Source organism: Talpa europaea, assembly GCF_964194135.1.
Source record: "Talpa europaea genome assembly, chromosome: 1".
NCBI lineage: Eukaryota > Metazoa > Chordata > Mammalia > Eulipotyphla > Talpidae > Talpa > Talpa europaea.
Window position 1 is genome coordinate 153,657,301 of NC_140073.1, and position 15,282 is coordinate 153,672,582.

The 15,282-nt window shown below is 49.4% G+C and overlaps 1 protein-coding gene across 3 annotated transcripts in view; it reads left to right on the forward strand.

The window, feature by feature from the left end:
• ARMC9 (armadillo repeat containing 9) overlaps positions 1-15,282 on the forward strand; it is a gene marked incomplete at both ends in the record, with an annotated part of 110,198 nt that overhangs the window by 49,722 nt on the left and 45,194 nt on the right. For all 3 annotated transcript variants that reach the window (XM_084239181.1, XM_084239183.1, XM_084239182.1), the window contains 3 exons: positions 2,249-2,323; positions 9,487-9,577; positions 14,190-14,245. In XM_084239181.1, coding sequence (XP_084095307.1) covers positions 2,249-2,323; positions 9,487-9,577; positions 14,190-14,245 — 222 coding nt within the window. The remainder of the gene's footprint in view (positions 1-2,248; positions 2,324-9,486; positions 9,578-14,189; positions 14,246-15,282) is intronic.

Here is a 15,282-nt window from a genome sequence, read left to right on the forward strand (position 1 = left end):
CTCTCCTGCCTTCTGCAGATGCCTTTGCAGCAACCACGGCATTGCTTTGCATCTGAAGTCAAAACCTCAACAGAAATCCAACCTCTTTAACCAGATGAGGTATAGGGCGTCTTAGCAGGACAGGACCGAGCACCTGGGGTGAAAATGAAGCACTGGTCTCCCATGTCCCCATGTCAGGCAGACAGAAGGAGTGTCAAGCATTTCCAAGTAGGAATAAAGCGAATTGCTTTCACCCCTTCCATTCCTGCGGCCCGTGCACCCCCATCCGGGCTGCTTGAGCCAGTGACCTGAACAAGGTCCTTCTCTGTTTTATTCAACCCAAGCACAGGAAGCCTGCAGGAAATACACTCTTTTGACTAATGGTGAGGGCTGGCTGCAAGGCTGGATCCCCTGTGCTGGGCCTGAAACTGAATAGGCCAAGCCTTCAACTCATGCCATTAGGTGTTGCCAGTGCTTTTGTTTTGAGAATGAGCGTGATGATCTACCTACATATATACTTCAGAGATGTATTTACTGTGCAAGCACATACTGCCTGCGTGTGTCCAGTACAACAGTGTGGCTTTGAAAGATGAGGCCCAAAAACCATAAAGAAAAAGAAGGGTATATTTGGCTATATGAGCATAACTGTTTTGTAGAGAAGAAGATGCCATCATCGAAGCCAGAAGACAATGAATGACATGGCAGAAGTTTAGCATCCCTAATATATGAAGAATGCTTTTAATTGATAAATAAAAGTCAAACCAAAAAACATGGATAAAGGACAATTTACAGAATAGTAGATCTTGGTGGCCTATAAACATGAAAAGATGTTCCACCTTGCTAGCAGTCACGGAAATGAAAATAAACACAAGTTATGAATTATAGTTTGCTTCCCCCCACACACACACCTTTTTTTTAACTTATTTTTTAAAACTCAATAGGTTGGGGGCCTCCCCGGTGGCGCAGCGGTTGAGCGCTGGGTTGCGAAACTGCGCACGGCCTCTGCGGCGCCGGTTCGATCCCCGGCTGCTCCCCGGCCACCGGAGGAGGGTCCCACATGGCGCGCAGACCTCTCCTGCCGCCCGCTGCTCCCCTCAGCAGTGTACTTCGGTCCTTCTGCCTGCTCTGCTCCCCACTCTGGCTCTGGTGAATTCTCGCACCCTCCCGTGCTTCTGACTGTACCCAGTGCATGTATAAACAAAAACAAACAAACCAGCAAACAAATAAATAAAGCATGCCTCTATTAAAAAAAAAAAAAAAACTCAATAGGTTGGCAAAAATTAAAACCCAGGGAGATGAGCCCCTGGGTGGAGAGGCTGCAGCACACAGCCCATCACGGGGGCTGGCATTTACCAGATACTGCATGTCCCGTATGCCATGCTGGCTTGAGAGCGGGGTTACTGTTGTGAGTAAAACAGTGGTCCTGTCTTCAGAGAGCTCAGAATGGGGCAAGCAGAAGTAGAAGTCTGAAGTGACGCTGCATCCAGGGGGGTGGGGGTAGAGGCCGGAGGGGATGGTGATGTCTAAGAGGTGGAGCACAGAGCCCGCTGGCTGGTCAGGAGAGGCCCCAGGGGGTTCCTCTGAGCTGAGTTTTCAAGGATGGACAGCTTGTCCAGATAGACAGGGGGGTAGAGCCCTCCCAGCAAAGGGACCTGCAGGAACCAGGCCCCAGTGTGTCTGTGTGGCGGGAGGATGGCCACTCCCTGGCCAGGCTGTGTGCTGTGCTGTGCTGGGGTGCTGGGGCTTTCCAGGTGGGCTCCATTGAAGTTTCCCAGGTAGAGAGAGGGCTGAGTGGGCACATGGTGTGGAATTTTGGCCACAGTATGATGGTTGAAGTGTGAACAGGGAAGGCAGGGGGCTGCGTCAGGAGATAGCTATAGCCTAGATCCTGGACAGCAGTGTCTGAACAAGGACAGGAGGGTTCTAGATGGCTCCGAGACTCATCTGGGAGAGGGAGAGAGAAGCAGAGCTGGTGCCCCCACAGGGCCTGGCCTGAATGAGCGTGGGGCTAAATGAAGATGCAAGTTAAGCAATGAAGCACGGCAGGACCAGGCCTGGGAGGGGAGGGTGGATTCAATTTTGAACTCTTCGTTGTCACTGGGACGTGCAAATCGAGTGTCCCTGGAAATGCACCCGGAGCTCAGGAGCGCTGAGAAGAGGGCGGCTCCACGCTGCTGCTCAGCCAGCTTGCTGTCAGGTGTGGTGGTTGATAACTGAGGTGCACAGTATTTGAGAACCTGCAAATGACTGTTTTTTTCTCCCCTTAAAGATACAGCCGTATGTGAACGGAGCCCTCTACAGCATCCTCTCCATCCCGTCCATCCGTGAGGAGGCAAGAGCCATGGTAAGGAAATGTGCCTGAGATGTTTCAAAGCTTTTCTTAGTGCCAAACACAGAGACTGTTAGATAAGGGGCTGCAGGGAAGGGCTTCAGATAGTTTATAGACTCCCTGGAATTGTCTGCCAAGTTTTCTGAGGAGAGAGTCTGTTGCTTTTATCAGCTTCGAAAGGGCCCTTTCGCTCCCACATGATTTCAAACCACAGTGTCAGAAAGTTCCCAGCAGGGAATTTTTGAAAAAAAGTAGACTCTTTTTTTTTTTTTTTTAGTTTAGTTTATTTTTGTTTGTTTGTTTTTTTTTAAAGATTTATTGATTGATTGATTGATACATACATGCATACAAGCACTGGGTACAGTCAGAGGCGCGGGAGGGTGAGAGAATTCACCAGAGCCAGAGCAGGATGCAGAACAGGCAGAAGGACAGAAGTACACTGCGGAGGGGAGCAGCTGGCGGCAGGAGAGGTCTGTGCGCCATGTGGGACCCTCCTCTGGTGGCTGGAGAGCAGCCGGGGATCGAACCGATGCTGCAGAGGCTGCGGGCAGCTTCACAACCCAGCGCTCAACCGCTGCGCCACCGGGGAGGCCCTTTTTTAGTTTAGTTTAAATGACTCATTTTGATTTGGGCCTTTGGGGATGCTTAGGGATTTTCAAAGCTTAACAGGAAAATGAAGCAATGGAGTAAATCTCCACTCAGTGTCCCCTCCAGGTTCCTGGAGGAATGGCGGCCACAGTGAGGATGGGCACAAACAAGCAAAGCACTGGAGCCACAGACATCTGGTAGTGACCATGCGGGACAGAAAAGCTGGTCAAGATGACAGAACTACCTGGTGTTTGGTTAGGTTGGTAGTGAATTCACGTTAAATACAGCTCGTTAAGACACGTATTTAAAGTATAAAGCCTCAGGTGATCGACCTCACCTGTTTCGATGAAAAACGTTTGCACATCTAATCAGCAAACCCACAAAAGTTGCCCTTTTCCTCCCCTCTGAAGCCAGGTTAGCAGAGTGTGCGTGTGAGTCATGCTGCAATGCAAAGGTCATGTATGTTTGTGAAGCCAAAACACAAGCTGAATTCACTTTGAGACCCACAAAACATGTTCTTCCAGTAGCTTTTGTTTGTTTGGAAGAATTACTAAATCTTCTAATTGGTTTAATTGGTCATCTATGGTTACACCAGATAATACTGGCTTAAGAACCATTTTGTGTGGTCACAGTAAACAGTGGAGCTTAATTGTTACTGCTTTTAAATAAGAACTCTGCTTTTTCAATACAGAACAGAGGAGAATAAACTTGATTAAGTTCCCCATTGTGATTCAGGTGAAAGAGGGATGGTCAGCCAAGTCAGAGAATAAAGAAGGGAACATATAGACCGACGAGAAAGAGTGGAGGCAATACGGAGTCAGAGTGGAAGGCAGCCTGGAGGACAGACATACGGGGCAGAGGGACGGAGGTGGCAGGAGGAAAGGGCAGTAAAGGGCCAGGGGCCCAGTGGGGCAGCACAAGAGCACGACATCCTTAGAGCCCCTCCAAGCCAGGAGAAAAGATGGAAGAAAGGCTGAGCCTCAGAGACCTGTGCCGCAGTAACGAGAGGCCCAATACATGTGTAACTGGAGTCCCAGGAGGGGTGGAATGAGATCAGCCACAGAAAGAGGGCTGAATCAATGACGGTAAAATTTATTGACAAAGAGAAACATAATAATGAGGCTTCTAGGAAATTCCCAGTGTTTGGAAATCAGACCACATACCTGTAATAGCTACCTGCTGCTGCATAACAAACGACCCCACAGCTTAGTGGCTGAAAAAAAAATTTAATATCTTGTAGTCTCTGGGACAGAAGTTGGAGAGCAAATTAACTGGATGGTCCTGCTAAGAGTGTGTCCTTAGACTATAATCAAGATGCCCACCAGGACAACTGAGGCTTCACTAGGGCTGGAGACTCCGCTTCCAAGCTCACTCACATAGCTGCCTGTGGGTGGGGGACCTTTCTGCCTTGACACATGGGCCTCTCCATTCAGATGCTCCAGACATAAGCCCAGGCTTCCCCCTCTCCCAGTGAGTGATTCCAGAGAGACAGAAAGTAAGAAGATGGAAGCCTCAGCATCCTTTATGCCCTAATCTCAGTAGTGTCACCCGGTCACTGTCATTCTGTCAGTTACATGGACCAACCTGGCACAGTGTGGGAGGAGACCACACAGGAACGTGAATTCCAGGAGGTGTGGGGAATCTTTGGGGGCCTTCTTGGAGGCAGGTTCCCACAAACTCCTGTCACACAGGGGTCAAACAAGGAAATTAGGGGTTCTTAATCTGTTGACATATAAATCAAGTATTTACTGGTAAGTATTTACTAAAACTTTCATTTGTTTTTGTTTTTTTTATTATGGTTTTTTGGGGTCATATGGCAGCTTTAATAATTGTCAAATCTGCTAACATTTTCTTGGCCTAAGTTTCTAGACAGCCTCCAATTGTTGATAAAGTATAAGTAGCACAACCCTCCCTCTGACATTTTAACAGGGATCAAAGATAAGCTAATGAAGGAGCTTTTGGATGTTCACCAAAGCTGTTGCCTATTTCTTTATAAAGCGGGGCCTCTAGGGGAGGCTGCAGCCACAGTAGTTCTTAAACCCTGAGATTTCCTTGTTTCGCTCTTCCCCTTGAGGAGTTTTTTAGATCGACAAAGGTGTGGCATTCTTCTGCGTATAAACAATAATGAAGGAACCCAGGCATGAGGAAGATGTCCTCCACTCGGGGTGCATGCAGAGCTGGGTCTGACCCTGTGGTGCAGCCTTCCAGAAGGCAGTCAGGCTGTACATGAGAAAAACCATTGAAACCTCCTCTTTCCAGATTCTTCCTTTTCCCCTGGTTGTTAATGTGGAGCAGAGCTCTGTCATGAAGTTACTCATTTCAACATTTCATAATAGCAAAAGAACAGAACACAAATGTCTGGTACTAGTGGAATTGCTAATGAAATTATGGCTCTTTTGCCCCAAATATTAATAGCTATTGAAGATGGTAATTAGGAAAAGCAGTATGGAAATTTTTTTATTGTATAATGAGGGATAAAAGCAGATTATGACATAAGAACTGTGGAAAACATTTGCATGCTTGTGGAAAATGACAAAGAAGACAAAATTATATTAGTACCAAATGCTTTCATGGTGGCCTTAAAATAATACCAAGAAAATAAGATAAATGAGGGCCCTGAGGCCAGCCAAGGTCTGGTCTGGAGAGCAGATCCCAAGGGTGCCCCATGCCCATCAAGCCTCCCATGTCCAGGGCTGGAGTAGATGTTGGCCATGGAGCTCTTCCCAGGGCCCTAAAGCCCAACATCCCCCCCAGACTGGATCAGACCAGAAGCTCTGTCAGTGCTGATGGCTCCTAAGTCCCTGGGAGAGCCAGGAGCTGGGATCAGCAGCCACACGGCCAGGAGGGATGCCCCACAGCCCACTCCAGTGTTGCCGGATATCCTGTCTCTGCTGTCCCTAAGTGTCAGATGCCACTGCCACCCGCCTGCCCAAAAGACGTGTGTCCCCATGTGAGGATTCTTCGCAGCGCCCATTGCCAGGTCTATCACAGATGGGTGTGTTTGGCAGGACCTGGGCCATGTTTCTGCACCCTAGCTGCAAGGGAGGCTGGGAAAGCTAATATTCTGGCTGCTGCTTAAAAAATGGGCACAAAGTTGGCCTATGATTTTAAATATATAATTTGTTCCTATAAATTGTCAGTAAAAGTAATAAATCAAAAAAAAAAATTGGGCACAAGGGACAGAAGCTGTTAAAATGTGTTTGCCAGCTACAGTCCAGCAAGGGCCCTACCACTGGTGAGCCTGTTTGCTGGATTCCATGGCATACATTCTGGGGCACCTTTCAAGATTAGTGTGGAAACCTTACCAAGAGGATTATAAATTGGTGTAGCTTTTTTTTTTTTTTTGACATGTTTAGCAATGTGTACAATAAGCCTCAAAAATATTCACAGTTTTGGCCCCGTATTTCTGCTGCTCATCGTCCATACAAAATATGCACAGAGGTTTATGCACCAGGATGTTTATTACAGCATTACTGAGCATAGTGGAACATAGGAAATGACCTAGACATCACACATTAGGGGAATGAGGGATGAAGTCAGGACGGGGGAAGGGAGACATGGGGAAAGGCAGGGCTCTGAGCCTGAGGCCACTTTTGACTGTTGCCTCTAGGTCTTCCCAGTCCTGTGTCACTGGGCCACTGACTTAAGCTCTCAGTGTCCACAGTTTTCATGTGTAGGATGGGGAGGATCGTAACACCAAACTCATAAAGTTATTTTGAGAATAAAATAGCTAATGCATACAAAATGTTTAAAATTGTGCCTAATACATAGTCAGCATCGAAAAACATTAGCTATTACTACAGTTATTAGTATATTATTTGTAAAGTTTATATTGACACATGGAAATGACCATAAAGTCGAAAAATAATGAGGAGCATTACATTAGCAATATGATCTTAGCTATGTAAAGTGATAATGAACTATCTAGAATGTTCCCAATGATCTCTGAGTGTAGGAGCTTGTAATTTTTCTTCTTTTCTTTGATATACTTACAAGATTTTCTACAGCGAACCTGTGCAGCTTTCATAACTAACTGAATACCTACTTGAAACAGATACTTCCATTTCAAGGGGGAAATTTCCTTGAGGACCTTTCATGATATAAATCTAGACTGTTCAGGCTGGTAGAGCGCTGGCTTGCTAGGGGTGGAGCAGTGAATTATGAATTAGCTGCACTGTTGGTGTATGGTAGGCTCTGTGGAAGGTGCTTTATCTCATTTAATCCTCCCAAAGCCTCCCTCCTGGCCTCCCCTCCACCAAGGAGTGATGTGGTTGGTCCATTCTGTTGCTGAGGAAATGAGGCCTAGACCCCAACTCCTTGGCGGAGTCACCTGGCCGCCCTGACTGCCCAGCCCAGCAGCTGCTCCAGAGCACCCCACCCATGCCACGGGGCGGCTGCAGACTCTGGCCAGCATCCCCTGGGCATGCACCTGCCGGGAAATCTGGACGCTACCACTCATTTCTCTCCTTCACTGCGACAATGCAAACATTCTTCTGTATGACCATCTTTATGATGGTCTTTATCCTCGGCGAGCTGGCGGGAGCACCACTTCCTTATTTGCTTTGGCTGGCTGTCCACCTTCCTGTGCACACGCGGGCCTGGCGCAGCCACCTGACACCCTTCGCATCTGCCTTGGTGCTTTCATTTGACCTGGCTTATCTGAAGTGACAGCTTATTACCTTCATGATAAAATGTTATTTTAACAACTCATTATTCCTATGATTACACTTCAGATGAAACCTTTTCTAGTATGGATGGCTTTTTAAAAAATGTGTGAACCGTCTCACTGGGGAATTTTCTCTTAAGAAATCTTCCCCCAAGCAATACTTCTAATTACAGAGAAGGATTCCCCCCAACCCCACCCCAGTATATAGTAATTGAGCAAGAGATGCATAAAAGAGAGCAAATGAGAATAACAAGATCTTTCTTTATCTGAGCAAGTCAATCATTTGCACAAGTAGCCTCTGGGAAGAAAGTGCCAGAGGAGGGCCTGACTAAATTGTTTGTCTTGCTCCACTGGTGACAGTGGTAAGATATCCACCGTGATCCTGACAGTTGGCAGTTTGCATTAGCAAATGGCGTTCTGTCCCGCCTGGCCTTTATTTGGCCGGGGATGGAGAACATGGGAGGACATCAGCTGATGAGGTAGAGACATGAAATTCAGCTTTCCTGAGATTGAAGGGCCTGTTTCCTCAGTCAGACAAACCCGGGTGTCTAGTTGCACAGGAGCCCCTGCCCCTGCTGGCCACGACCTCTCTGAAAGGCCCCCCACTGGACACAAGGGCCTCCGAGGCCACTCTTCACCCTCCCCTCTGAGGGCTAACCTGTCTCTGCGTGACAGTGAAACATTATTTTTCTCTAAGGCTCTGTTACCTCTGCAGTCACCAGGGCACCTGCTTATTTCCTTGCCTTTGGTTCCCAAAGCTGTTTTCTGAGCCACCAGCCCCTTCCAGACACAGCAGGGACAGTGTTGCCCATTATTAAGCATCTAGCCAGTGCCAGCCGTTTGGTTAGATGCTGGTTTTCTAGGTGTAACTAATGAACAGTAAAATACTCAGGCTTTACAATTCAATGCATTTGACATATGTGTACAGCTGTATAACCAGTACCCAATGACATACTTTATCTTTTATTGTATTGTCATCCTCATTTGATAATTGAGGAAACAGGCTGGGAAGTGTTACTTGACCCCAGTCACCATTAACTCGTGGGGGAGTGAGGTGATGAGAGCTCACCATGTTCAAAACTGCACTTGGCACATCTGCTCTGATTCAGTTAGAGCTTTGATTCCAAACTGAAAAGCCCAGGGATAGGCTTCAGGCACAGCTTGATCAGGATTCACTCTGACCATTCTTTTGCCAGCACTTTTGGACTCTGTTTTCTCTGCTTTGCGCTCATTATTTGATACTTTCAAATACGGTAGCAAGAAGCCTTATCAGCTCCAGCCACGGTTCACATTCCACAGGAGGAAGGAGAGCAAATAGACTCTTGTGCTTAAGTTAGTATCTTATTTCTACAGTTTCCTGGAATTGTGTTTGTCAGTGTTGATAATTCTGTCAGAATTTTGTAATACAGAAATAATGTATACTCTACTGACAGAGTTCTTTTGCTAGAAAAGGAATGCTGGCCATTTAAAAAGAGGTTCTGTTGTTTACTTACTTCTCTGAACATACGGTTTTACATTTCAAAGACTGTATTTGGTCCCGAAATCCAGAAGGCAGTGTATACAAATCTAGGGGACACACAGCAAAGAAATCACCTCCCCACACAATATACTGCTGAAACTGAAGGGAACACTTACAAGGTAAAATTTTACAACAGTTTGGTTTTTTGTTAAATATGCTGTAATTAGGTCAGATAATTAACCAATAAAAAAGTCATTTCACTGTGAATTATAAAAAGAACAAAAAAATGTTTAGTACTGAGTAGAGGAATTTTCATTGTATACATCCCTTCTCCCCAAGAAAAAAGAAAGGTTTTTTGATTAGACGAAATTTAATGAAATTACCACATTGAAGAGTAATCCTTCCCTCCCCCCCCCCAAAAAAAAAACCCAAAATGTTAACTGTTATGCTCTCCAATGCATCTAGGGAATGGAAGACATCCTTCGCTGCTTCATCAAGGAAGGTAACGCTGAAATGATCCGCCAGATCGAATTTATCATCAAGCAGCTCAATTCAGGTTTGTTGAATGCAAAAAATCTATGCTCTATCTTTTGAATTTTCACACATGCCAGAAAGATACATGGGATTTTTTCGAGGCACTTGTCATATCTTGGAATTCATTCAGGTGAGCCCAAGTGAACCCACACACAAAAGTTGGATGAGGTGGTCAAGGCCAGGTAGTCCCGAGTTCAACAATCTCTCAGCATACTTTACGCTTACAGTCAGAAAAAGAATTTCGAGCCATTCTAGAATACACATTCGCTCTGATTCTCTAAGTCTCTCCCCTCCTCGTGACAGTGCCTTCCCCAGACACCTGGGATCAGATCATGAAAACAGATTCTGGTTTTTCCAGCACCCACGTGGACAGTGTCCTGATCTCCCCACATCCATTCACTCCAGACAAAAGCAGATTGCCAGCTAAGAGGAGGCAATGAGACCCCCTGCTCTCCGGCTTCCTCCGTGACCATAACAACCCACATTCCATACCGAGCATGAAAGGAAGGTGAGGGAAGCCTTGGGCAGCACAGGTTGGTGGGGAAGCTCTTTCTGTGAACTGACACCTTGGTCCTGACCCGCAAACATGCCGGGGGCACCTGGCACTGCCAGCATCTGGGGCCAAGTTTGCCACTTGCAGCTCCCTCCCGACACCCAGCAGGTAAATCTAGGTAAATCTGTGCACGTAAATCCAGGTGCATGGACGCTGCCCAGCATGAGGAAAGTAGCCAGTGAGGCTCCTGACCTGTACTCTGCACTTGGCAGCTGGAGCAAGGCCAAGCAGAAGGGAACCAGCCGCCTGTAGCCCTCATGTCCCCGGAGGAGGCCTGCGGGTGGCTCTTCAAACCCATGTTCACAGCCGGCTGCACAGGGCAGTCGCCTGGGGGATTTGAACCCCTGCCCCCCCAGCCCGCAAATTAAACCAGAATCTCTGGGAACGACCCAGGTGCGAATAGTCTTTACAGTCCCAGGGGACACCAACAGGCGACCGAGGGGACACATCCTGCCTCAGCCCAAGCAGAAAGGGGGAGACGATGTTGGAGGGGGTCCTGCTCCCCCGGAGGCTGTGGGTGCAGCGGCCTGTGTGGGCTCCCTGTCGTCACGGGCCACCCCCTCTGTGGCTCACGGAGCAGGTCTGCTTTGACCCAAGTTCCGGTGGGCGAGGAACAGAGCTTTATTTTCTACGACTTTGTCTCTAACTTCGAGCCCCATCCCACTGGCCTACATAATAAAAACAATGAATGGAAATAAGCCCTTAACCCCAGCCCTGGCTGAGGTGGCTCCCTAACCTCTCTGCGTGGGCCAGGCTTTGGGAGGCAGCGGGATGTGGGGAGAAGCTGCTCCCTGTCTGCACCAGGCCGTTGACTGTCCTGAGACCTCCCCTGGGCCAGGGCCCTGCAGCTTCAGGGTCACGTTTGGCCTGGGCGTTTGCTTCAAGCCCACCCTGTTCGCCCCATGGAGACACACCACACATGTGTCCTTGCCAGTCTCCCTCCTTCCTGGCAGCCACAAAGCAGAGCGAGAACACCTTTGCTCTCCAGCCAAAAGCCAAAAACTGCTCTTTTTTTTACCTAAGGCTGGTCCTCAGACCAGTGAGCTGAAGAATGTGAAGTCAGTTTACCATTTGGTCAGGGACATGCCTTGGCAAGTTCTTGTGGGCAGAGCTAACGCTTAACCACTTGTGTATTCAGGTAAGGCCCAGCTCAGTGGGTGCCAGTAACCAGAGTGCCTAAGGTTTGGGCTTCGTCATCTCAAACATCTGTATCCACAGGGGCCGTTGCCCAGGAGTCTGCTGCTATGACCCCAAACTAGAAAGTCATTGAGCAGTGGGTGGGGGCGGGGGGTGGCCCAGATGCACACACACCTCCCTCATGCTGCGTCATCCACGTCAGGTCAGATGGAGTCAGTCAGTGCAGTGCTGAGACCTGGAGGAAGGGGTTCCCATCCCATCGAGTCTTCTCAGTGGGAATCAGCGGCCGAGTGTGAAGCTGTAGTGGTTTATTAGTCAAGGCTGGAAAGACATCGCCATCATCTGTGTTTAGAGCATCGACTTTCTTGTTTCAATTTAGTGAACATAAAACATGTGTTTGGGTTTTTGTACATTCAAGGTCAACCTCAATCCCCTAGAGCTATTTTCCCAAGGCAGTTTTGAAGTCTTCAAGTATAAAAATCCCAGGTGAGGTACCTGGAGCCACAGGGAGGAAGGATTGCTCTGAGGAAACCTGAGGCCCCAGGGGGCACAGGACAGGCAGAGGAGAGCCGCTGACACTGACTGGCCACCAGAGGGGACAGGGAGACCTTAGAGGTCACGGGGCAGGAGCAAGGTGGCAGGCCCCACAAGCAAGGACGACCCTTGGCCCATGCCTGTTAGGTGTTGGATTGAGGGCACCTCATGGGGTGCTACAACCCAGGCAGCAGTGTGGAAGCAGGGGTGGTGTCCCCATCATCCCAGAGAGCAGGGGCTGAGGAGCTACTTCAGGTATCAGCCCTGGAATGTTCTGGGGAGCTGGGTGGGTCTGGACCAGCAGGCTCAGTGGAGAGGATGTGGCTGGTCTGGCCTGTGGCCTCGTGAAATATTTGAGATGCATTTTAAAAAAGGGTTTTTTGGGCCTTCCCGGTGGCGCAGCGGTTGAGCGCTGGCTGGATTGCGAAGCTGCCCGCAGCCTCTGCAGCGCCGGTTCGATCCCCGGCTGCTCCCCGGCCACCAGAGGAGGGTCCCACATGGCGCGCAGACCTCTCCTGCCGCCCGCTGCTCCCCTCAGCAGTGTACTTCGTCAGTCTGCCTGCTCTGCTCTCCCCTCTGGCTCTGGTGAATCTCTCACCCTCCCGCGCTTCTGACTGTACCCAGTGCTTGTATAAATAAATAAATAAATCGGGGGTGGTGGTAAATAAATAAATAAATAAATAAGGGTGTTTTCTAATATGAAAATGAGAGGTTTTGGTTGGCGAGTATAGCAGCCACACCGTTTCGAAAGCCAGTCACTGAGAGTGAAATGGTGGCTGTGTCGGGCAGGCCGGGAGTAGAAGCTTGGCAATTACGCATCAACCCAAAGGCAGAGGACGTCACATCGCCGTCTGCAAAGTGGCATTTGTAACTAAATAACATTCCAGGAAAATGGCACAGCCCACAAGAGGTGTGGAGGTGTCCCCAGAGAGTGGGGACAAGTTAGTGACCTGCTGGCCTTGGTCCAGCGAAGTCATTTCCTTGAGAATAAAAGTCTCCACGGAGGTCAACGGGTGTTCTGGGCCTTCTGCATACTCCCTTCTAGGACATGCTTTGGGTGCTTGAGTCAGTGAGTGACTGCTGCCTTCTTGCGTGTGCCAGGCAATCCCAAGAAGGGCCTTGGGACCTTCTTCTTCCCACTTTCTGTTTGACTTTCTTTCCTGCTCTCTCAGACGTTCTTCACTTTGATGTCACCCATTCAAGAAGCGAGTGATAAAGAAGAGATGAGGAGGGTACAAGTAATTCAGGTGTCCCTGGGGACTCCCAGCCCAGCGCGGTGGGGGAGAGACCCAGCCTGGTCAGCCTCGTTCACTCGGCTGCGGACGCGCCCGTCATCAAAATCGCTGCACACGCTCAGAGTGTTCTGGATAAAACGCTGAGCATGTTCAGGGAAAAGGAGACCGCCAGTGAGGGGATCAGGGAAGCCTCATGGAGGAGGAAGGAGCCACCGTCAGGGTGAGGCGTGCTGTGTGCCTGCCCCGGGGCCAGGGGGGCTGAGCTCAGCGTGTTGTCAAGGCCCCCCGACCGCCCTGGGACGCAGCCTGGGCAGTAGCCACTTTACACAGAGCCTCATTTGTCTTCTGAGTCCTCGGTGCTTCCAGTGTGTCGCTCCTCTGTGGGATCCACCTTTGTAAGGTCTACCAGTGAACCATGACCCCCGCCGTCACCACTGCCCCTGGCCTCTGTAGGAACATCATGGGACTTAGACTCAGGTTGAATGTCTGGCCCGTCTCCCACTGGGGGTGTGGTCATAATCCAGCTCGTTACCCTTGTTACCCTCTCTGTGCTTCCGTTCACATCTATAAAAGGCAGAGAAGAGTCAACAAACCTTTGTGAGGGTGCAGTGAAGTAGCACGTGTGGTGACCTCCAGCAGCTCTGAGCTCTGATTCCAGTTTACTTGCTTCCCTTGAATTCCTTTCAAATTATACATTGGTTTTAATTTTTCTCACACTGCTATAAATGTGTCCTCATAGAATTAGGGAGATTTGTTTAAAATTGCTTAGCATGAACTCTTTTTTTTTTTAAAGATTTGTTTGTTTATGCATACAAGAGCTGGGGTGCAGGCCAGAGGTGTGGGGGGTGAGAGGATTCACCAGAGACAGAGCGGGGAACAGAACCAGTGGCTCTACTGAAATCCTCTGCTGAGGGGAGCAGCGGGGAGACAGGAGAGGTCTGCTGCGCCATGGGGGTAGCTCCCGGGCCAGCAGGGATCGAACTCGTGCAGCAGTGGCTGCAGACAGCTTCACAGTGCTGTAGCACGATTTTAAACTCTGGAAAGGCACCAGGGACACAACAGTTTGCTGTCCCGAGGTCTCGGGTGGGGCTTGCACGTGTCAAGAGAGGCTAAAGGACTTCTTCGACGAGGCTCCCACAGTGTCACAATTATCTCTTGATTTTTTTTCTTTGTAGAAGAGCTACTGGATGATGCTCTTGAATCTGATGACGACGAAGATGAAGATGATGAAGTAAGTTGGAAGTTCCCCCCACACACACCAAATCTTTTCTGAATGTCCTCCCTACCTTGAAAAATGAGTCCGGAAAAGCGGGTTTTTAATCCGGCCGCACAATTTCCCACAATTCTGCCAGTGAGCCAGCATTCAGCTGGGTGGTTTTTCTGCTGGTGCCTGTCCGAGCTGGCTTCACCACCTCCGCGTGACCTCTGGTCATTCAGTGGTCTGGCCTGGACTTCCTTCGAGGCTGGCAGCTGGGCTCTGAGAGGGAAGAAGTGAAGCTTCCCGTCCTCTTTTGGGTTCAGCAGTCCCACAGCTGCGTCTGCTCAGGGCACATCTTGGGGCCAGCCCAGACTCCACCTGCAGGAGGGCTCAGGAGCAGGGCTGGCCGATGCCATGACTGAAGACCACACGTTTGGGCGGGGGGTGGGGTGGGGGGGGCTTGTGGTCAGCAAAGAGAAGCAGCACATTTGGGGCTCCGGGAGGCTGAGAGATAAGTTGTTCACCTGAGCCTCCTTGAGGGCCTGAGCCTCTGCCAGCTCTCGCAGGCAGGAATGTTGTGCGTGGAGGTTCCAGGTGAGAATCTCTGCTGTAAGATGAGTCCTGGGCTGGGTTCAGAACCCGTAAAACCGAACACTTTACTCTGTTGTTTCCACTTTTCTGGTATGGGTTTCCTCAGCTATGAAAAATCTGCTCACCTGGTTTTTAGAGCGTGAAGATTCAGAAGTAATGTGCTGAGTCCTGTAAAATGGCAGAGAGAATGGCCACTGCCCGGCTGTGGGGGGGTTTTCGGATGATGAACCTCTTTGACCGTTTTCCCGGCCTGGGAAATGCTTGCAGGCCGACCTGTAAGAACAGACCCTGGTTCTCTGTGCTGACACGTGACTTCGTTCTGTGGGGAGACTGGGGGCAGTTGCTGCTGAAGTGAGTGCTCGAAAGTGGATGCCTATTTGGGGCTGTGGTCTGGCAGCTCAAAGTTGCGTAAAAGCCAGGTTTTTGCTCACTGGCGGCATCTCTGTTGGGAGCCTCCCCCCTCAAAGATCTGCAGGTGC